At 41.2% G+C, this 20,425-nt stretch overlaps 1 protein-coding gene across 1 annotated transcript in view; it reads left to right on the top strand.

Moving 5' to 3' along the window:
- The first annotated feature begins 537 nt into the window (after positions 1-537).
- LOC139743115 (MAM and LDL-receptor class A domain-containing protein 2-like) overlaps positions 538-20,425 on the top strand; it is a 40,727-nt gene continuing 20,839 nt past the window's right edge. Inside the window, exons 1-22 of the mRNA XM_071653623.1 lie at positions 538-682; positions 1,926-2,069; positions 2,485-2,762; positions 3,350-3,575; positions 4,643-4,789; positions 5,267-5,361; positions 6,003-6,167; positions 7,217-7,340; positions 8,001-8,117; positions 9,551-9,691; positions 10,733-11,001; positions 11,283-11,505; positions 11,886-12,038; positions 13,259-13,356; positions 13,967-14,131; positions 14,681-14,798; positions 15,568-15,699; positions 16,623-16,769; positions 17,288-17,553; positions 18,089-18,299; positions 19,395-19,550; positions 20,233-20,330. Of these exons, the coding sequence (XP_071509724.1) occupies positions 538-682; positions 1,926-2,069; positions 2,485-2,762; positions 3,350-3,575; positions 4,643-4,789; positions 5,267-5,361; positions 6,003-6,167; positions 7,217-7,340; positions 8,001-8,117; positions 9,551-9,691; positions 10,733-11,001; positions 11,283-11,505; positions 11,886-12,038; positions 13,259-13,356; positions 13,967-14,131; positions 14,681-14,798; positions 15,568-15,699; positions 16,623-16,769; positions 17,288-17,553; positions 18,089-18,299; positions 19,395-19,550; positions 20,233-20,330 (3,618 nt within the window). The remainder of the gene's footprint in view (positions 683-1,925; positions 2,070-2,484; positions 2,763-3,349; positions 3,576-4,642; positions 4,790-5,266; positions 5,362-6,002; positions 6,168-7,216; positions 7,341-8,000; positions 8,118-9,550; positions 9,692-10,732; positions 11,002-11,282; positions 11,506-11,885; positions 12,039-13,258; positions 13,357-13,966; positions 14,132-14,680; positions 14,799-15,567; positions 15,700-16,622; positions 16,770-17,287; positions 17,554-18,088; positions 18,300-19,394; positions 19,551-20,232; positions 20,331-20,425) is intronic.

Below are 20,425 nucleotides of genomic sequence, written 5' to 3'. Positions count from 1 at the left end.
GCTATCTCAGTAAAATGGCTCAAGAAGTGTTGATTCACTTGTCAGAATCGAATTTACTGAGATTTTCAACAAGAGTGACTTACTTCTGAACGTAGTATATATTATTACTAGAAAATGCTTTGATTACGTCGCTAATGACAGCATTAAAACACTTCTAATCAGTTTTGATATGATACTATTTGTTATCTAACGCAGGCACTTAAAACACTTCCTCATAATCGCAATCAACATGCATGTCAGCATTGCCATCACGGCCATTTCACTATCCCCACCAGCATCATTATCACCAGCACTATAATTAACTACACCTTCACCATGTATACATGACCATCGTCATCAGAAACACCGTCATCATCATTGATTATCCACCATCATAATCATCACTGTCAACCCTATCACCGTTACCACCTGCCACCATTATCGCTGTCAAAGCCAACTCCATTACCACCACTCCTCATCAATTCGACCACCAACCTCATGGCAACCAACATCCCCATCATTACTACTACCAATTTACCAACATCATCAGTGGTTACCATGGTTTCCCGGTATTGCTCCTGGTTCTTCTCTCACACAGTTGCCTCCCAGAATTACACCTGTAGCGATGGGTCCGTCATCCCGCAGGAGAACTTCTGCGACTTCCGTGAGGACTGTCCCGATGGTGGGGACGAGGCTACCTGCCGTAAGTATCCTGTTGCTCTTGTTTTCGATCCGATTAACATGTGACTTTTTGAAAACATTTGTGGGTTTTTTTCCTCACCCTACTAAAGGTGCAACTTGCCAAAGAAAATGTAGATTTGCAAAAATGCAGGAAATTCATATGATTTGATTTGATTTGATTTGATTTATTCTCCGTATGGCATCATTTACGATTTGTTTTTATCAACATAATCAAACATAATATCGTCGGCTTTATGCCAAAAGGGCCTTAAACCACTTCCAATGTTATGCCCAAAGGCTCTTAACGCTGTAGACTTTGTACTCTATTCGTGCCCTTTTGGCATAACAGGGGAGGTTCTTTAAGGTCCTTTTGGCATAAGGCCGACGACATATACAAATATGATACTCATTATAACTATAGTTTCTACAATTTCAACAATTTCGATTACACATACATCTGTGACATAATTACACTACATGTGTTATGAATTAACATACAGAACGGTCGCCACTAAATAAGCTATAAGCTTGACCCTTTGGCAACCGATGATACAATACGTTAATGCAATAAGAGAAGGGGGGTCCAACTACATGATGCTCGTGGATAAGGGGGATAATAGGAGAGACAGAAAGAGCAAGAAATAGAGGGCGATAGAAACTTTCCGATACCAGGCTTGCCAGATCAACTCGCAATACATACATACATACATATATGTGACTATAGATTACAGGATAATGTATTCACATATTCACGTACAAATAGACATGATACAGTGTTGCTATTGTCAAATAAATGTTACATTGAATTGAGAATAGAAGAGAAATAAGAAGAACTAAGAAGTTTACACAGTTCAGCGCCCTACCAGGGGGTATAGAAGAGTATAGCTTGCCCGACATAACAGACAGCAGAGACAAAGACGTATATTGGAGGGGTGCAGAATAGGCACAGACAGGTGCGTCCCGCATATGAAGTCTCAAGAACAAGTTTACATGTATAAAAGCCAGTGATAAAGACTGCATGACGCCCAGTCAAAATGGTAATGAGAAGTGGACAGGACCGAAAAATGTAGGCTTGAGACAACTTCTAGCATCATATTCTAATACTTGAAATACGTTTCCAGTTTGCAGACAGGTCAAAGTAATTGATATGATTCCGAATATATACAGGCATTCAAGACTATACTTTTGTTTTCGTAACTTACACATTATACTTGGTTGTTTACATTTATTCTCTGATTATTTATGATATGCGTATTCTCACGCAGCGTCTGTATGTAGCTTCGAGGACGGTCTGTGTTTCTGGTACCAGTTGACCAACGACATGTTTGATTGGACGCTCCTAGACCGAGACGAGCTGCCGGACTCGTACATTGGACCAGCAACAGACCACACGTTGAACAGCGTGAACGGTGAAGAAAATAGCATTGTCGTTTAACAACTTCTTCGAGACTACCGTCTGAACTACCTGACTGCTATGTATATCGCACATCACGGTGTTCCAGTTGGCTGTAAACTTTTATGGACTTGCTTTAATTCTTTCTAGAAGATGAATTAATGTACATTGCATTACACCTATTGCTTCTCTACGTTATCATGATGAAGATTGTGATTATGAAAGTAATAACTGCACGCAATAGCTATAAATAAGATAATGATCATCATGATAATTGATCTGTTTATGTTTACATTGATGATACCAACTTTATAATACTTTTATCTACATTAAGCATCATCATTACTAGCATCACTTTCATGCATATCATTACTGTGAAATTATGAACTTGGGTGATATTTCATTCACGCTATTTTCTTTGGCTATGGTAGGTCACTACATTTATGTGGACTCGTCGAATACCACGAAGGACGACTACACGCGCATCCGCAGCCCGGCTTACAGCCGTGCTGCCCGGGGCTGCCGTTTCAGTTTCTGGTACTTCGTGTTCGGGGCCGACTTCGGAACGCTGAAAGTTTTCCAAAGCACGCCCTCCGACGGGCGCAACTACAACCTCCTCACCGCCGAAGACAAGACGGAGAACCCCGACACACTGGACAGGTGGAATTATTACGAGGTGGAGGTGGCGGCGTGCGCTGAAAGTTTTAGGGTAAGGGGGCTTTTAGAGTAACCAAAATATCCAGTAGGTTCGGTTAGAGAGCACTAGTCTATTTCGGTTACAGAACACTATTCTATTTGTCCACAGTTTGATCATAAGATTGACATTAAATATCACGTCGCATTAAGACTGTTATGTAAACCTTCTGCTGTCATGGAGAGACAGGGTAGGAAACCTATCTTTATGTAGAAAATATGTGTAATCTATGTCAGTAGAAATAATCATAATTTCAAGTAATGCAGTGACTCAGATTACTTCCATTATGAAAAATGCACTTTTCTTTTCTTTTCTTTTTTTGTGTGTGGTGTTCTATACATGCACTCATTGGCGTTGAGAACGATCAACTTTGATACCCGTTTGCCTGTATTCATGCCACCTTAACGATGACCCCAGGTTGCTAAGCGGAGTAACTCTTTGGTTACTTGAAGCTACCATTACAGCTATTAAAACGAAAGTTACAGAAGCTTTATTCACATACCTCGAAACAACGCATACTATGTGTAGCAGCCTCTATTTGCAATGCAATACTGAAATTGGGACACATCGGGTAGCTTTCAGTATTTGTGTTACTTTTTCAGCTGCTTCTCGAGGCCAAAGACACCCAAAACGGTGCCAACATCGGCGGTTATGCGGTCGACGACCTCCGTTTCTTCGATTGTGCTTACACGTTGCCCCTGGCAACGGGGAAGACATGTGATGCGGGCAGCGAGATGTGCGACTCCGGACATTGCTACCCTGACGGGGAGACTTGTGACTTCACCCTCAACTGCTGCGACGGCACTGACGAAGATCCGGCCCTCTGTGGTAAAGTAGCGGCAAATTTTGCTATCATTTTGTCTGCCTATCTTAGTCTTGAAGTCCCCCCCCCCCCCTCACTCTCTTTTCTTTATCTTTGATGGACCCCATGGACAAGCGCGCCGGAACACTTATTTTTATTTATTTTTATTTATTTTTATTTTTTAATTTATTTTCTTATTTTTTTTTTATTTTTTATTTATTTATTTATTTATTTTATCTTCTTTTTTTTTTTTTGGGGGGGGGCAAAATCTCGACGGGGACACATTTATGTTATGATGTGACATCCTCGGCGAAGGAGCGAAGCGACCGAGCAGGGGGAGGGGGACTTCCCCCCCCCCCCCCCCCCCCCCTCTCTCCCACGGTAGGGACTTTTTGTAAATACAGAGTACAAAAGTCACGTTTATCGGGAATTTAAAAGCAAATTTCTAGGGAATTAAACACATGGAAAAATCAGTGCGAAGAACGATTATAACATACGGGGGGGGGGGTACATTTATGTGACGGTGCGAGATCCTCGGCGAGGGAGCGAAGCAACCGAGCCGGGGTTAGGGTTGGGAGGGGACCCCCCTCCCTCCCACGGTAGGGACTCTTTGTAAATACAGGGAACAAAAGTCACGTTTATAGATAATTTGAAAACAAATTTCTAGGGAATTAAACACATAGAAAAAAAATAAAGCGAAGGACTATGGATGATTATAACATACGGGGGTACATTTATGTGACGGGGTGAGATCCTCGGCGAGGGAGCCGCCTGCGAAGCGACCGAGCGGGGGAGGGTGTGGGAGGTAGGGACTTCTGGGACCCTAGATGTCGAGAAGATGAAACCTTAGATGTCTCCTTCTCCGATCCGAAAAGGTCGAGAAGGCGAGGATCATCATCTTTGCGGTGGCACTTACAAGCTTCCGTAGAGGGGGGACTGGACGGGTAGAGACAGTTCCTGAAATCACTGCTTTTATTGTTGTTTCCTCCCCCCCCCCCCCATCAAACTGTAACAAGAAGAACAACAATAACAAATTCCATCCTTCCTGTCATAAGGCGATGATTTATGTTTCTTATTTCTTATGTTTGCACAGCTGATTACAACATGTGCGACTTTGAGATAGACATGTGTGACTGGGTCCAGCTCCAGGATGACAACTTCGACTGGACCAGAAACAAGGGAACCACGGGAACGGGGAGTACAGGACCATCCAAGGACCACACCACGAAATCAAACAAAGGCAAGAGAACAATCTATTTGTCTATTTATTCTGGTTCTCAGTCAACAATATAACTCTTTCATTGTCCCTCCTTGCATATTACTCGATATCTCTGATGTCGGGGTTCCGCAGCAGCGTTGCTTTTTCTAAAGCCAAATATTCAGAGATTGTTACTGTCCAGTTCAGCTTCTCATTTCTCGATATAATCACATATATATATTTTTTCATTTTATTTTTTTAAGGTAGCCGAGAATGCATATCACAGCAACAACAACAAAAAAATGATCGAATCTTTATTATAATGGAAGTTGCTTTGATGAGACGGTAAAGATTTCTAGAAGTTATTCTCATCGGGGTAAAATCTCTTTTACGGAAAAAAAAAGAAACTTGAAATCCCTCTCGTTTACCTACAGCTTATACGTCGGCGAAGCTAAACATTTTGTCAACGTGTTTTTTTTTTTCATGTTATGACAATTTTTTGTTCTTCACATCAACCAGGTTACTACGTCTACACCGAAATGAATGGCGCCCAGCCTGGAGATACGTATAGACTGGGAAGTTATTACATTCAGGGCACTTCGTCGGGTTGCGAGGTGGGTCCAATTTGGCTGGATTCGAAATTTATAACTCCTTCAAACAAAATAGTGAGACAGAACTGTTAACGATTAGTCCGTGAAAAAAAAAAGATATAACTTTGTCTGTCTGTTCTTAGGATAGCTATCCATATGTATTATGTACAAACTTTCCTGTTTAGCAAACAACAATAGCAAATTACGAACTGGACACAACTATGATACTGAGATAATTGCTTTAACTTGCAGCAATAGAAATTATAGCCTTCCATCCTTGTCCATGCATATATGTGGATATGTCTTTTGTCTGGCTGTCTATTTCTGCGTCAGGGGATGTCTGTGTTATGCCAAATGTGTGTATTGCGGCATGTTACGTGAACGAATTTCTGCCAGTAGTCACGTTCAGAAAGCCAACTTCGAGGATAAGCTCTCTGGGGTGCCAAGTGTCGCATGGTCGATTTCGTTAGAAATCATCAGTCATTTCGTCGACGAAATGACGAAATAGCCATTTAGTCACGAAGTCAGTCATCTCGTCGACGCAATGATCATAGAGCTTATGACTATAGACCATAGAGCAGTTTATCCTCGCAGTCAGCTTATCCTCGAGGTTAAGGATCATTGTCTGAACGTAACTACGTACATGTACTCTTATCTCGTTCTAGATGCGCTTTTATTACCTAATGCGAGGGTCGGGAACGGGCGCCCTCAACGTGTACATGCGCAACCAAATCAACGGCCCGCTTACCCTTCTCTGGTCAGACGATGTGCACCATGGCAATTTCTGGATCTATCAAACTATCAGTCTGAGCAGCGACGACGACTTCCAGGTAACACCGTGTTTGGGTTTGAGGTTTTACTTTACCGTAGTCCCCACTGATGTCTTTTTTCTTTCTTTCTTTTTTTTAGTTGGTTTGTAAGTTATGTCACCGGAATATTCTAAGCTGCACAATTCAATGGGTTCGCAGAGAAAAACAAACAAACAAACAAAGAAACAACAACAATAACAACAAAAACAAATCAGCAACAACGGCAACAACAAAGCAACATCGTGGATGAAATGACATGAAGCCGTACTACTGATGGTTGTGACCGGCCGACCTAGTTATCTTTGTTGGCATCAACTGATTCGATGCATTGTGATAGCATTATTCAAGACAGTTCTTGCTAAGGAAGTTTAAGACAAGTTCACCTTCATAGACATGTGGGTTGAGAGAATGCAGCAATATTAGTAGAACACATCAGTGAAAGTTTGAGGAAAATCGGACAATCCGTTCAAAAGTTATGAATTTTTGAAGTTTCTGCTCACTCAAGGCTGGATGAGAAAAATACTTCTGCTTGTGATGTCACATGTGTACAACGATATAAAGAAAGAACAAAAAACAACATATTTTCACTTTTCTCACATAACAAAAGAACACTTGACTTTTCTCTTTCAGAAGGCAGGGGGAAATGATATTACCCTTAACATATGTCAGTAACAAATCAAAGAAATGTGCACTTTATTCAAAAAGTGAAGTTTTGTGAAATTCTCCTTTTATTTTCTTTATATCATCGTACGCATATGACATCATACACTGTAGTAGTCTTCTCTTCCAGCGGTGACTGCGCAGATACTTTAAAAATTCATAACTTTTGAACGAATTGTCCGATTTTTCCCAAACTTTCACTGATGTGTTCTTCTAATATTGTTGCATTCTCTCAATCCACATGTATATGAAGGTGGAAGCACATAAATCTGATGAGACTTATCATCTCATCGTTCATCGTCTTCTTCAATATTATTCAAATCTACTCCCACGTATAAACGATAAAGCAGATGTCATATCTTAGCAGAGTGATTTTAAGTTGATTCTTTGGCATTCCTGATGAACACTAGGTGATATTCGAAGGGGTTCGAGGTCCTACAAACGTCGGTGATATTGCCCTGGACGATATCAGCTTTACGCCGAGATGTGTGAATGCCACCGCCCCATTTCCAGTCATTGGAACTCCACCACCGGGTAAGGGAAGGGACGGGACGAGATAGGATAGGACCCCGGTGATTAACACATCCACGTTTACAAATTAGATGGAATGGTGACTTAACTTTCTCTCATTCTTTTTTCCTATAAAATCGAACAGCATAAGAAATACATAATTTTCACCAAGCTAATAAATGTTGTAGTCATGTTGGCATTTATGCCGCATTTATGCCGGAAATGGTTGTATTTGCGACATTGTTGACCAAAAATATGATCATTATAGACATTCGTGTACAAGCCAAATGATAACTTGTGAGATAATGATTGCCTCCTATGATATACAGTGTACATGTGGTTGCGACAAATTGATTGCTAACTATTTTATTCTACGTCAAATCATAATCAGTCAAGTCATAGTGAACTATATGTCGATCTATTCATTTGCTTTAATTTCTTTTCTCTCTCTCTTTCTCCATTAATTCGTTCGAGATAAGTTTACCGATTTCATGCACCAACGAAACTATGAAAGGTTGTGTCGCCTTGAAGTGACCGTAGGTATGAGGTGCCATTTTGGGCCTTTGATTGGATTGCTGAACAGAAGTTTGGGTTCAGTTGCAAGGGGGAATGAATGTCAATCTTGCCTAAGCTAAAGTTATTTTACTGTTTACCTAATTGTGTTGTGTCATCATCACTTCGTAGTTCATCCCGGCTGCCCGGATGGCCAGCTTCCTTGCAACCAGGACTGCATCGACGAGTCTCGGTATTGTGACTTCAGACACGACTGCATGCCCGCAGAGAACGACGAGAAATATTGCCGTAAGCTGATCATCTGTGCTCCATTTCTTTACTGAATATTACAAAATGGGCTTCAGAATATCTGCAGTCCGACTGGTCAATAATCGTGCATTGACTTTTACTGATCCACACTGAGTCATCATATTATGTCCGGTAAAATCCGAACTCATGGCCCAAGCCTTGTACAGTGTTGTATGTGTACCGGATGCAGGATGAGGAAAAAGGTTGGATTTCATGAATTTATGGGCCCATTTTATAAAACGAATGATGCGCAAGCCTGCGTCATGGATCGGTGAAAATTAGATGCTCTCTTTAACTTTGGAAACAGTCGCGCTCGTCGCTTTAAACAGTTCCAAAGTTATGGTTAAACTCGTGCACCCAATTCTCACCGATCAACTTGGTCCTGTTCATCATTGTATAGGCCTACTGATGACCAACCACAAAACAGAAGTTTCGATGAATAGCGCCACCATCCTGTAATCAGGAAACTGAAAGTCGAAATTCAGTTACTATAAGGCATGTCAATTCATTACAAGGCATTCGTGTTACACAATGTCGATGAGAGTATGACAACAGCATTACGACATCTATGACACCTTTGACCTTTATGATGACGTGAATTTAGCGCTGCTTTACCAAATTAATGTATTTACCACTGTCTCTGCGATAAGTTTACAAGGCCAATGTGCTCCCGGTTGAGCTTATATCTTTGAAAAGCCAATGCGATAGGTAGGTTCCACCACACAATTGTTGATTCTGCTTGTCGGAACATTAAGAAAGCACTTTAACCTGAATAGGTTGACAGTGACACCTCAGGGGTCTGTAAGATCATAACTTATCCCGTCAGTATTTAAAATTCTGCATGTTCCCATCCCATCGGTGACGAATTTATGCAATGGTAGCCAACGCAGTGATACATAATGATTTCAAAGGTTTGAAATCAGACCTACTAAGTCTCAATCCCCAGCAACCCATCTCACGGCCACCCGCCCAGCAATCATTTTCTCACTCCTTCCAGAGGAAAATAAAGCGCAAGATTAGATGAGAAACCCGCTTTAATTATGCTGAATTGAGTATACTTTTCTTATTCTTTTTTATACCTTCTTCAGGATAACTGCATGGCTGTATCTAAACAGCTGCTCCTTTCTGAATAAATAATGTTATCTTTGTTATCGACTACATCTTAATGAACCTGAAGATAAAAAAAACCCACATGTCTCGCACATATCTCGCTATGATAACAACTGTCATAAAAAAAGCACAGCATTCAATCTTCATTTCAATTGCCACGCTATTGTTATTTACATTACCACTGTTTGATAACACTAAATTTAGGGGCCGTAATTGTTATCAACAAAATAATTCTCATTATATCATGATCATTATAAGTGTGTTTACAGGAACGCCACCAAAATGTCGCAATAACCTGTCCCTTCTCTTCGTCTCGATTTAAGCTACGTCGTGCGACTTCGAAACTGATCTTTGCTACTGGAGCCAGGACTTCGACGACGACTTCGACTGGGAGTGGTACGACCCGCCCCCTTACGAGGGCTTCATGGGACCCGAGAAGGACCACACATTCGACTCTGCCAATGGTATGAGGTCGCTCTCCACAGATGCATAATCACGAGTTTGATATAAAATGTACTGATACCGCATCAGACGAGAAACACACCATCAAACAAACAGGCGTAACAGAGAAATATATCAACAATACCAGTATCAAACATTAGATGTCTAATGTAGAGATAGGCGAGGGGAGGGCATCACCCAATTGCACTCCTGTGGGCCTATTCTTCTCACAGCCCCATTGTGACTGTCATCACCAACATTGCCACACATACTCAAACATAGGGAGATTTCAACTTTGGGTGTATAATTCCAATCTGACCTCAGCAGCTTTATTTACGTAACCAAAGTTACAAATTCAGAAAATTTCCTTCTCCTACATACTGTAGGTCTGTCCTTGGCGAGATCTAAAATTCAACTCTCTCCCACACCCAAAAAGCCAACCTCAATAACTAAGGACAAAGGAACACAATTTCCCAAGTTAAATACAGACCCAATTAAAAACTCATCCAAGGTGGCCAACTTAATTCCCTAACGAAACATTTTATAGTGCTATTAAGTTCCTTAGCTGTGGATACAGAGAAGGCACAATGCACAAAAAACTATACTCCCTTCCCTGTTATCTACCACAGGTAATCCTTCCATAGTCCCAACTCAATTGCCCACCAAAATAAAACCCAAAGTGCAACTCAATTAACACTAATAACAATACCTGCACTTTAACTGCAATCTCCAGCTTCCTGTACTGTTTTACACCTAATCAAAAATTCCAACTAACAACAAAATCTAACACTATATTCCTCACAAAGTGTGAATTACTTCACTGATATAGGTCGTTACAAAGTATACGTCATGTAAAAGTTATATCGAAGAAGATTAGAACTATCATTGTTAGAGATGTTACTTCTACATTTGATGGATTGTGAGAAAGAAGGAAAACTCAATTCACATTTGGCAGAATAGGCCTACCATTAAAGGATGAGTTGCCCAAGAGCGATATGTTCATCTGCACTTTTTGGCGAATTTCTTAACGTATTAAGGTCGATGCTACTTTTCTTTTTAACAAGGCCACTACATCTACGTGGACGGTGCCGACACTCTCCTCAACACGCGAGCCCGCCTCCTCGGCCCCGTGTTCAAACTCGCCGCTCGAACCTGCAAGTTCACCATGTGGTACAACATGTTCGGCGTCGAGTTCGGCGACCTCGAGATTCGTATCAAGACTCTCGACGACGGGAAGGACCAGCGGCTGTTGAAGGTCAACGATCGGGTTTACGACTACAACAAGTGGCTGTTGGCAACGGTTGATGTACCACCCTGCAGTGCCAACTTTCAGGTCAGTGCACAGCCAATGCATTTAGGACGTTATCGTGCCCTTGATAGGACCGAAAATCATCGCAATATCTGTCCAAACCAAGAACTGAATTACTTATGATATGAACATGAAAATTCTTTATTTATCATCTTCAAGTTTTACACTTGGCCTTACGCTGTTTAGCACCTCAGATTTTTTAGATCATGCTTGCGACAACAAAAGTGATCCATAAGCGGTTATTATTTTTCTTTTTTTTTACAATGGTTTGGAAATGCGATTTTTTTTCTAATTATCTTTCCCAGATGGTCATCGACGTCGAAGACCGACAGCAGATCCCGTCCGAGAGCGGCTTCGCCGTGGACGATCTCAAGTTCGAGACCTGTGAGTATCCGCTGCCCGTGGGTGTGGGCGAGTGCGGAGTGGGCGAGTCGCAGTGCGCATCGGGAGAATGCTACGACACGAGTCGTCGGTGTGACTACACGGTGGACTGCTGCGACCTGACGGACGAGTCACCTACGACATGTGGTAGGTCATCATCCAAAACATTGATAGGAACTTATTACGTCACATGAAGTAGGTGCCAACGTTTAAATAAGGCTCTGTTGTGATCATGACATATAAAGGAATGAAGATGTCATTAAATAATAGCATGAATGGCCGGTTGAATATCTTATCTGATATGTCCATTCTTTATGCTAGGGTTCTTTCCCGAAATGATGAATTAGAATTTCAAAAATCACTTCTCTAAATTAAGCTTTTATCGGACAACACATTATCACGACTGAAGTGAATTTGGATGATTTTTATGTTTTTCTATCGGTCCAGCACTTATTTGAATATTATTTGAGGTCCATTCTCCGACTGATGAATGTTGACACATGCTTGTCATATCTGTTTTCTCACAGCCGCCCTTGGCTACGCAATGTGCGATTTCGAGACGGACCTGTGCGAGTGGACACAGATGACGAACGACGAGTTTGACTGGAGGCGGATATCCGGAGGCACCGGAAGTGACGGCACCGGTCCTGGTAAAGACCACACCACGCGCTCAAACAGTGGTACGTCGTCCCTGACAGTGTGCTTGTGTGTCTGTGTCTTGTTGAGGTGGGAATTCAAATTTTAATTTTTTTTTTGCGAGATAAGTATAAATCAACCATGAAATATTAATATCAAAGAGTGTACATTTCGACGAGGAATGTTATTCAAAGATTATTTGAGGAAAATCGGTTTTTTATTAGCTGAGATAATTATCAAAACAAAGTAAAAGTGGTCCTGATAAAAGGTGCTTCCATTTCATTAGGACCTCTCTTTTTAGAATTGTATACTCTTTCATATTTCATCAGAGGCTCTATTCGAAGTTGGTCATTATCTCGCAAAGAAGCTGGAAACCTTAAACCCCATCTCAACCAAAACTATAATTTATACCATCCCTTTAAAACACATTCAAGTAAATACGCACAATTCATGCAATACTGCTGATTGTATTAAATGAAATCAAATAGCGTACTAGTAATGATTACTGTAGAAAAAAAATTATGTGAATCAGGTTGGTTAGGATGGGGGAGAGGATTGACAAGAAGCACAGGTATTAACTTAAATATTGTTTTAATAGTTCTACAGAAATGATCCTTGTATCATAGGGTTTGTGACTTTGTTTGCGAATGGTAATTGATTACTATATTGAAAAGCTCTCGTTATAAAAAGGAAAGTACCATGAAAGCTGAAACCAGTCAAAGCGAATTTCTTCTTCGTTAAAAGAAGCTACATGACCAATGAGAGAGCTCATAATCGATTTACGTCATTAATATCTCCACACAAATATGTTAAATAGTCCAAGGCTTACTAAATGAAGGAAAGCTGTAACTCAGCCATTAATATAATCATTGGAATTTTCGGAGCTTGGGTATTATTGTTCTAAGTCCATCGTGTTACTGCTGACAATCAGGGATAGCCTGGTAGTAGTGTTGTTGCCTGGAAAGCAGTAGATATACAGGTTTGGTTCCCACTGATTTCTTTTTCCAACATGTTTGTTATAATTTTAGATCAGCCATTGCGATTTAAACGATGCAGTGGGTTATATTAAAAAAAAAAATCTTTAAATCCAAAAATCATTTTCCATCCAGCATGCGTGATCTCATTCCATCGATGTGGATTATGTATCAAAATTATCACTCGATATAATTTCCATGGTAGCTGGGATATCTGGATAATGCAAAGTGAGAGAAGTGAGAGGTAGATTTTTGTTGTTGTTTGATCTTTTTGAATTTATTCACTGCAGGTCACTACATCTACACGGAGGGTAGCGACGAACGGAGGAACGGTGACCGGGCCAAGCTGGAGAGCTTCCCGATCAAAGCTGCTCTCACTGGATGCTCGGTGAGTGTTAAACACTCACATATAACATGGGATAACTGTTAAACATATAACATATAACAGGTATAACTGTTGACTGCTTACTTCATACAACCATAAAGTTATTTCGCTTAGACCAACTCATCAGAAATCATACTCATCTTTCGTCACGTAGGCCTGCTTATGTTACGATCACCTTTTGCTTTCGTCTGCAAGCCCTCCGCCCGGTCTGTCGAGATATGTGATATATAGAGGACAACCTTGAAATGATATTATGACAATGCAAATTGAGGATTCTTCTTTTTGCAACATTACTGATTGACAATTTACCCTCTATCGAGTTACTAAACATCAATTATTCAGTGTTTGAGTAGTAGCAAAAACAAAACAAAAAAATTTGGTGGGGTTCAAAATCCATTCAAAGATGTACGCGAATATTTTCCCCGTGGCTATTACTAATGGTCGGTATTTGTTTCGTCTATGAGGGTAATTTAGCAATCAGTTGGTATGCTCATTGAGCAAACGTGTCCACTGATCCTTACCTGTATCATTTGTCCCTGCCTATACATGAAACGAGACGATGGTTTTATCGAAGATGAAATCCATAACAAAATATCACTATACATTTATCCAGATGCGGTTCTACTACCACATGTACGGCCATGGAATAGGGGCCCTAAAGATCTACACCAGGACCGAGATTAACGGACCCATGACCCAGATCTGGTCCGAGGAACTGGACCAGGGAGATTATTGGCTCTATGACACGGTGGACCTCCGACTGTCTAGCGATTTCCAGGTGGGTTTATGGTAATAGTCCTCCCACTGAAGTGCGTCAGAATTGTAAATTCTATGACTTGAACCGATTCCAGTTTTAGGCTATCTTAAGTACTCCTTGAATGTGTTTAAAATTAATAAAAGAGAAGTAATGAGTCGTAGCATGAACAAAGTAAGATACACCTCCACAACAGCCTTTATTTCTAAACACAACAATCATTACAATACGAACAAAATCTTGCGTTTTGTCGACGATGGCATTTATTATGCACACGTTTGCAGGGGCGGATCCATGAATTCTGTAAAGGGGAGGCGCCTTAACAAAATTAAAGGGGCGCACCCCCCCCCCACCTATCTGTTTTTTTTTTTTTTTAAGTTAGTTAAAAAAAATAAAGGGAGCGCGCCCGGTGCTCCCCCGCCTCGATCCGCCACTGCGTTTGTACATGCAATCGTGTGAATTTCGACAAAAGCCTGAATGCACCTCTCAATGTTATTGCTCTTAGGCGTTAATACGCGATTTCATGATATCTCAGCAAAGTTGCATTTTTGTTTTCAAACCTCAAACTCTCAGGTAATCATCGAAGGAACTATTGGTTACACTGTGAAGAGTGATATCGCCCTGGATGACATCAGCTTCACTCCGGGCTGCGAGCACGCCTCTAGTCTCCCGGTGATTCCCACACAGCCCGGTAAGGTTCTGCTGGTGGATATTTCGCTCTGGTAAAAACTTAACTGTATCTATCTTTTGGGGTGTTGCAAGAAAGTCGAGTTACAATCAATTGCCTATATCTAATGCAAACTTTGGAATAGATAGATCAATCGCATTTTGCATTCAATCGCATGTTTCCGTTTGCAAGAAGGGAGCTTGCAATTAATTGCAAGTTGTAATTGATTGCAACTTTCTTGCAACACCCCTTATACTGGACTCATGTAGATTTTGGTCGAGAGATATTTGACTAAAGGTGATGAGCTGCCTCATCTGTATTCGTCAGGACTATAAGGCACTCCAAGTGTCGAACTTGTGGACTTTGATACCACATTTAAAAAAAAAACATTGGGAGAGTCTACTGACTTAACTGGTTGTTATATAAAGTATGAATGATCGAGAGATGAGGAAGTGTGAAACCTCTTTCAGTTTGATTTTTTTTTCCGACGCCATTTTCAAAGTCACATGACAAACAACAATCACACTTACGACCGTGGCATTTTCAACGTTAAAATCGCATGATAGCAGGAAGTTTGTTAAATGAACGCGCAGTATAATCATAATCATCACGTTTATCTGTTACATCGAATTCAGTCTGATTGATTGAATCACGTTGTGTGAAAATAATTAAGCAATTTTCATAACAATTGTTCTACTGATGAAAAGTGGAACAGACCTGGTATCAAATAGCTATGGACGAATAAGCTCAAACGTCATTTTGAAACCGCCATATTGTGTTGATTCCTTACTAGCCACGCCCCTGCCGAACCACTGCTTGAACCCAAACAAGTTTGGCTGCGGTGACGGCGTTACTTGTATCGACTCCGACCAGGTGTGTGACTTCAAGGTTCAGTGTCCAGACGGGCTCGACGAAAGGAAATGCCGTGAGTATATGATGCAGAACTCACCAATAAAACTGATGACTTTTCCCACAAAAATATGACCATTTGTCGGTTTGTAGGTTTCGCTCCTCGATGTTTACTGAGAAATTATATTGTGGTTTGGGGAGATGTTGTGGTTCTGCAAATAAGACTTTGACTGTATATCACGATGTTCTTGGTTCGATTCCCCGGGCTGCATCGGTTGTACCTCTAGGCAAGGTACTTTTTTCTTCCTCGCCAAGTTTTTGGGAAGGAATTTAGTCGTCTTGCTGCTAGTTTATCATGTTTATAGGCTTCAATGCTTCGTTAGTTCTTGTTAGCGGTTACAGTCAAACAAGTCAATTTTATCATTCCTACCTACTTGCTTACTTTCTCATCTTCTGTCTTTCTTCCTTTCTACTTCTTCTTTTCTACTTCTTCCTCACTATTTTCTAACTTCTGTGGAGAGAGTAATCAATGGAGGAGGGGTTGTCTTCTGACACGTAACAGAACTTTTAATGAAAGATGATTCATTATACGTTGGGTTTGGTAATTTTAAAGATTGGGAGAGGATCGAGAAAGGATGACAGATTGCTGGTGAAGCTGAAAATGTGCAAAGAACACATGAATGAATTTGGGTAGTTCGAATATCATTCAATAGGCACTGACGATAGTAGTAGAATCATATTTTAAAGTATGTCTCCTGCATGTTTTATCGTCACGATCCCTGTAAATTGTATTAGAAAATATGAACTCTACCTTGTGATAAATGAATTAATGTTTTGTGTAAAATACCTCTAGTCGTGTTACAGTATGTGATGGGAGTTCTGTTACATAATCATCGGCGCATTATGCGTTTCTATATTAACCTATTCCTGTATTAAAAAAACATCTTTTGCATGTTATCTTCCAACGTCGTCTTTGATGAACGTCAACTCTTTCTCCAGCCTCGACATGTGATTTTGAGACGGACATGTGTCGTCTGGTCGAGACCGAAGGAAACTCCTTTGACTGGGTGCGAGCAAATGGCGTCACCACCGAGGCGGTGAGAGAATTCGCGCCTGATGCCGACCACACTTTGGGCACTGAAAATGGTGAGGGAACCATAATTTGCCCTGACAGAAAAAACAAAAGAAAGGCTATGTCAATAGTTTCATTGCCATCAGATATGACCGTCTGTAATCAGATTAACAACGAGTAAAAAATGGTTCGACTAAGTATTCTGATAAAAGATAATACACTATATTTGTCATGTTAATGTAGAAACTCTAGTTTCATCATGTTCGACGCTGTGGAACGTTGCATCAAGGTCAATATCAAATATAATGCCTATTTTAAGTATCTCGAATCATATTGATTGATAAGTCCTTAAGATGGTTTTCTGCTTAAGAACGCTATCAGAGGATGAAATGATGCCACAGAACTGATTCTTAATAATTATTGTCTTTATAAAGCGCTATTCTAATGGAGGAATTACGAGCTGGTTCCTCTATCCATATTTCGTATAGCCTTATCGATCAGTAATAGAAATTTTACAGTGAAAAAAATGAAACAAATACCGATGGTACTCATCATGTAATTTGAAAGAAAACTACCTGATCTGACATTGCAGGATATTACATGTACGTCTCGCCGAGCGGCGGATCGGAGGAGGACGAGAAAGCCGAGGTGGTCGGCCCCACATTCAACCTGGCCTCCGAGAGCTGCATCGTCTCCTTTTACTTCCTCAAAGCCGGCCTCAACACCGGTGACCTTCAAGCCTCCCTAGTCGACGTCACTTCCGGTGATGAAGTTCTGCTCTACTTTCTGAGAAATCACCCCCTGGAGGAGTGGCAACAAGCGCTTGTGGGTGTGGGCCGGCGTACCAGACCGTGGCAGGTATGAAATGGTGTTGCAAGTTTTTCCATTTCTCTCTCGATCAATTATTCAACCGTGGTTGTAAAACTACATATTGTGCATCATGACATGTCGTCATATTCGTTTGTGCAATGCAGAGCATAGGGAGCTTTAGATTTGCAGCGCAGACGTTGAGACAACAATTGCGTTGGCCGTTCAACTCTCTCCCTACGTCGTGTTTCAAGAAAGTTTTAGATTACGCGAGAACGTAGCCTATAAAAAGCAAAATGACGCTTCCATAACCTATTGATGATCAATGCATTAAGTAGCTCTCTGCATCGTAAACTTTGAGCGGACCCCCAAATGACCCAGAACAGACGACGCGAGATGGATTTTGATGAGCAACATTGTGCATGCGTAGAAAAGTTCTTTTTTTTTACCTCTGAATGTCCGCGTCGCAAAAATATAAAGCTCCCTAATACCTTCATAAGGAAATAAGTGCTGATTTATATCTTGTCCGCATGGTCAGTCGTAAATTGTGAACACCTTTCTTATCTTGTCTATCTTCGTCTCAAAGTTCAAAATCACCAAGCAGAAAAACATTCTGTATGAAGGCATGGTTGCCGTCGATGACATCGAATATCAGAATTGTGCTCTACCCGCGGTCGTCGACCACTGCGACTCGACGGCGAGTCTAATCTGCGCCAATGGCGGCTGTGTCGATCAGTCGATGTACTGCGACCTGGCTGACGACTGCGGCGATCGGACGGACGAACCGATGTCGTGTGGTGAGACACTCGAGATAGAAATATTGTGTTTTACTAATTCAAGTAATTGGCTGGTTGAGGGTAGGGCCCTAGATCCAAGATAATGCCATGGCATGGTGGTTTCCCTAGGCCGGTGATATGGCTCAGTCGGTAGCGCGTCTGCCTCCAGATACAACTGTCCAACGGTACCGGGTTCGATTTCAGAGTCTCACTGAGCAATGTTGTGTGTAAGCATCCCATCCCCTCAAATAGTAAGAGGCAAAACACTTTGGTGTGTGAGTTAGTCACAACTCACGCATGTAAAATATATGTCACTCCATCCATTCATTACAAAAGAGTAGGCCGGGTGCTAATCCGGAGAAGTGGCCCCTTGCATATTCTCACCCACACTAAAGGGCGAATGATGCCGACCCATCGTGGTTCGCAAGAGGTGACCAATAGTCGGCAAACGTATCAACCAGGCACACTGTGCCGTACACATGAATGAATGAATTATTTCCTTAACCCCATCATCGTCAAAGGCAACGCCATCACGTTCAAGTAGCAGAGAAGTCCTCATTATTAGTTTTGGGAGGGTTTATACAGACATTATACAGACACATTTGCTAGGTGTTTTCTAGGTGTTAGTGTATGGGGCGCCAAGTGTCACATGGTCTCTTTCGTTACGAAATCAGTCATTTCGTAATTAAATAGAAAAATGACTGATTTCGTAACGAAAGAGACCATGCGACACTTGGCTCCCCATAGTAGTTATGCTTCCCACTGTCTATAGTTATAAACACAATGATAGCAGACGAACCCACGTGAGCAGGAGTGAGAGTGTATCCTTGAGGTGTAGACATCTCGCATCACTGAAAGTAATCAAGAAGATCTTTTGAAATACTTTGGTTTTAGGGATAAACCTTTGTCTATCATTTCATCGTTAATCTCCTGACAGGGCTTGTATACTCCAGCGCCACCTCTCCTAGCATCACAACATTTTCCTCAGAGAGATAAAATTTCGCTGAATTATATTTTGTAAAATTTTGCGGCTTATGACAGCTTCAGCTATGATAAGTATAGGCATCGTATTTACCTCTAAGAAGATAACCTGACCTATTTCATCTTCCACCAAAGCTTCCGAGGGCTACAGGCAATGCGATTTCGAGACGGACTTGTGCGACTGGTCCCAGACTCAGGCCACGGATGACCTGGACTGGACACGGCAGCAGGGCCCGGACACCAGCTACGACAAGGGGGTCAAGAGAGACCACACCACGGGGAATTATTCGGGTAGGAATTATCCTTGACTCTTCCCCCTCCTTCTTTTCTGGGCAGTTAAAGATCCCCATATCAACCCTGCTGGAAAGAACACAGTGTCCCACAGTGTGAGAACCACAGTGTGAACGCAGTGTGAAATCTCTTCACACTGTTAAATTCGAGCATTTTAACAGTGTGAACACGATATGAGTCGTCAATTCACAGTGTGAAACAAAAACATTACAATGCGAACACTCTGTGAAAACCACACCACAGTGTGAAATCCTCTTCACACTGTTAAATTCGAGCGTTTTCACACAGTCAACTATATGAACACACTGTGAACACACTTTGAACACACTGTGTTCTTTCCAGTAGGGAAAACAAGTATGCAACCAAACGAGCAAAAGAGAAATCAGACATAATTATGACATGAATACGATGTATTGATATAGATACATCAGTCAAGCATGATGTATGTGCAAGAAGTTATATTGACATTAGAATTGATAATGATGACAATAATTGATTAATGACGGCGATAATGATGATGACAGAAAAAATAAGTATCTCAGCATTATTGCAAGAATATTCCCACCATTACTGCCTTCACTTCAGTGAATCAGAAAACTGTTTTCGTTATTGGAGAAAATCGTTGGATTGTTGACGAGTTTTCATTTTGCCTCTTTTTGCCTTGCATCTGTTTTGTCCAAAGGGTACTACATGTATTTTGATGTTGCTCTGCAAATATTTGGACTCAAGGCTCATCTCGTCAGCCGTACCTTTGTGACGTCATCCCAACAGCAATGCAAGGTAAATTTATGGAGAAAAATGCACAAGTTTGAATGCAGTTCAGTTCAATTATATCATATACAGATTGTAATCGTCAAATTTAATGTGACTGTGAT

Source organism: Diadema antillarum, unplaced genomic scaffold, assembly GCF_040938485.1.
Source record: "Diadema antillarum isolate AM-2024a unplaced genomic scaffold, OU_Dant_1.0 scf00000033, whole genome shotgun sequence".
NCBI lineage: Eukaryota > Metazoa > Echinodermata > Echinoidea > Diadematoida > Diadematidae > Diadema > Diadema antillarum.
Note: the sequence above shows the minus strand (reverse complement) of the source record. Positions and strands in the feature narration are given on the sequence as shown.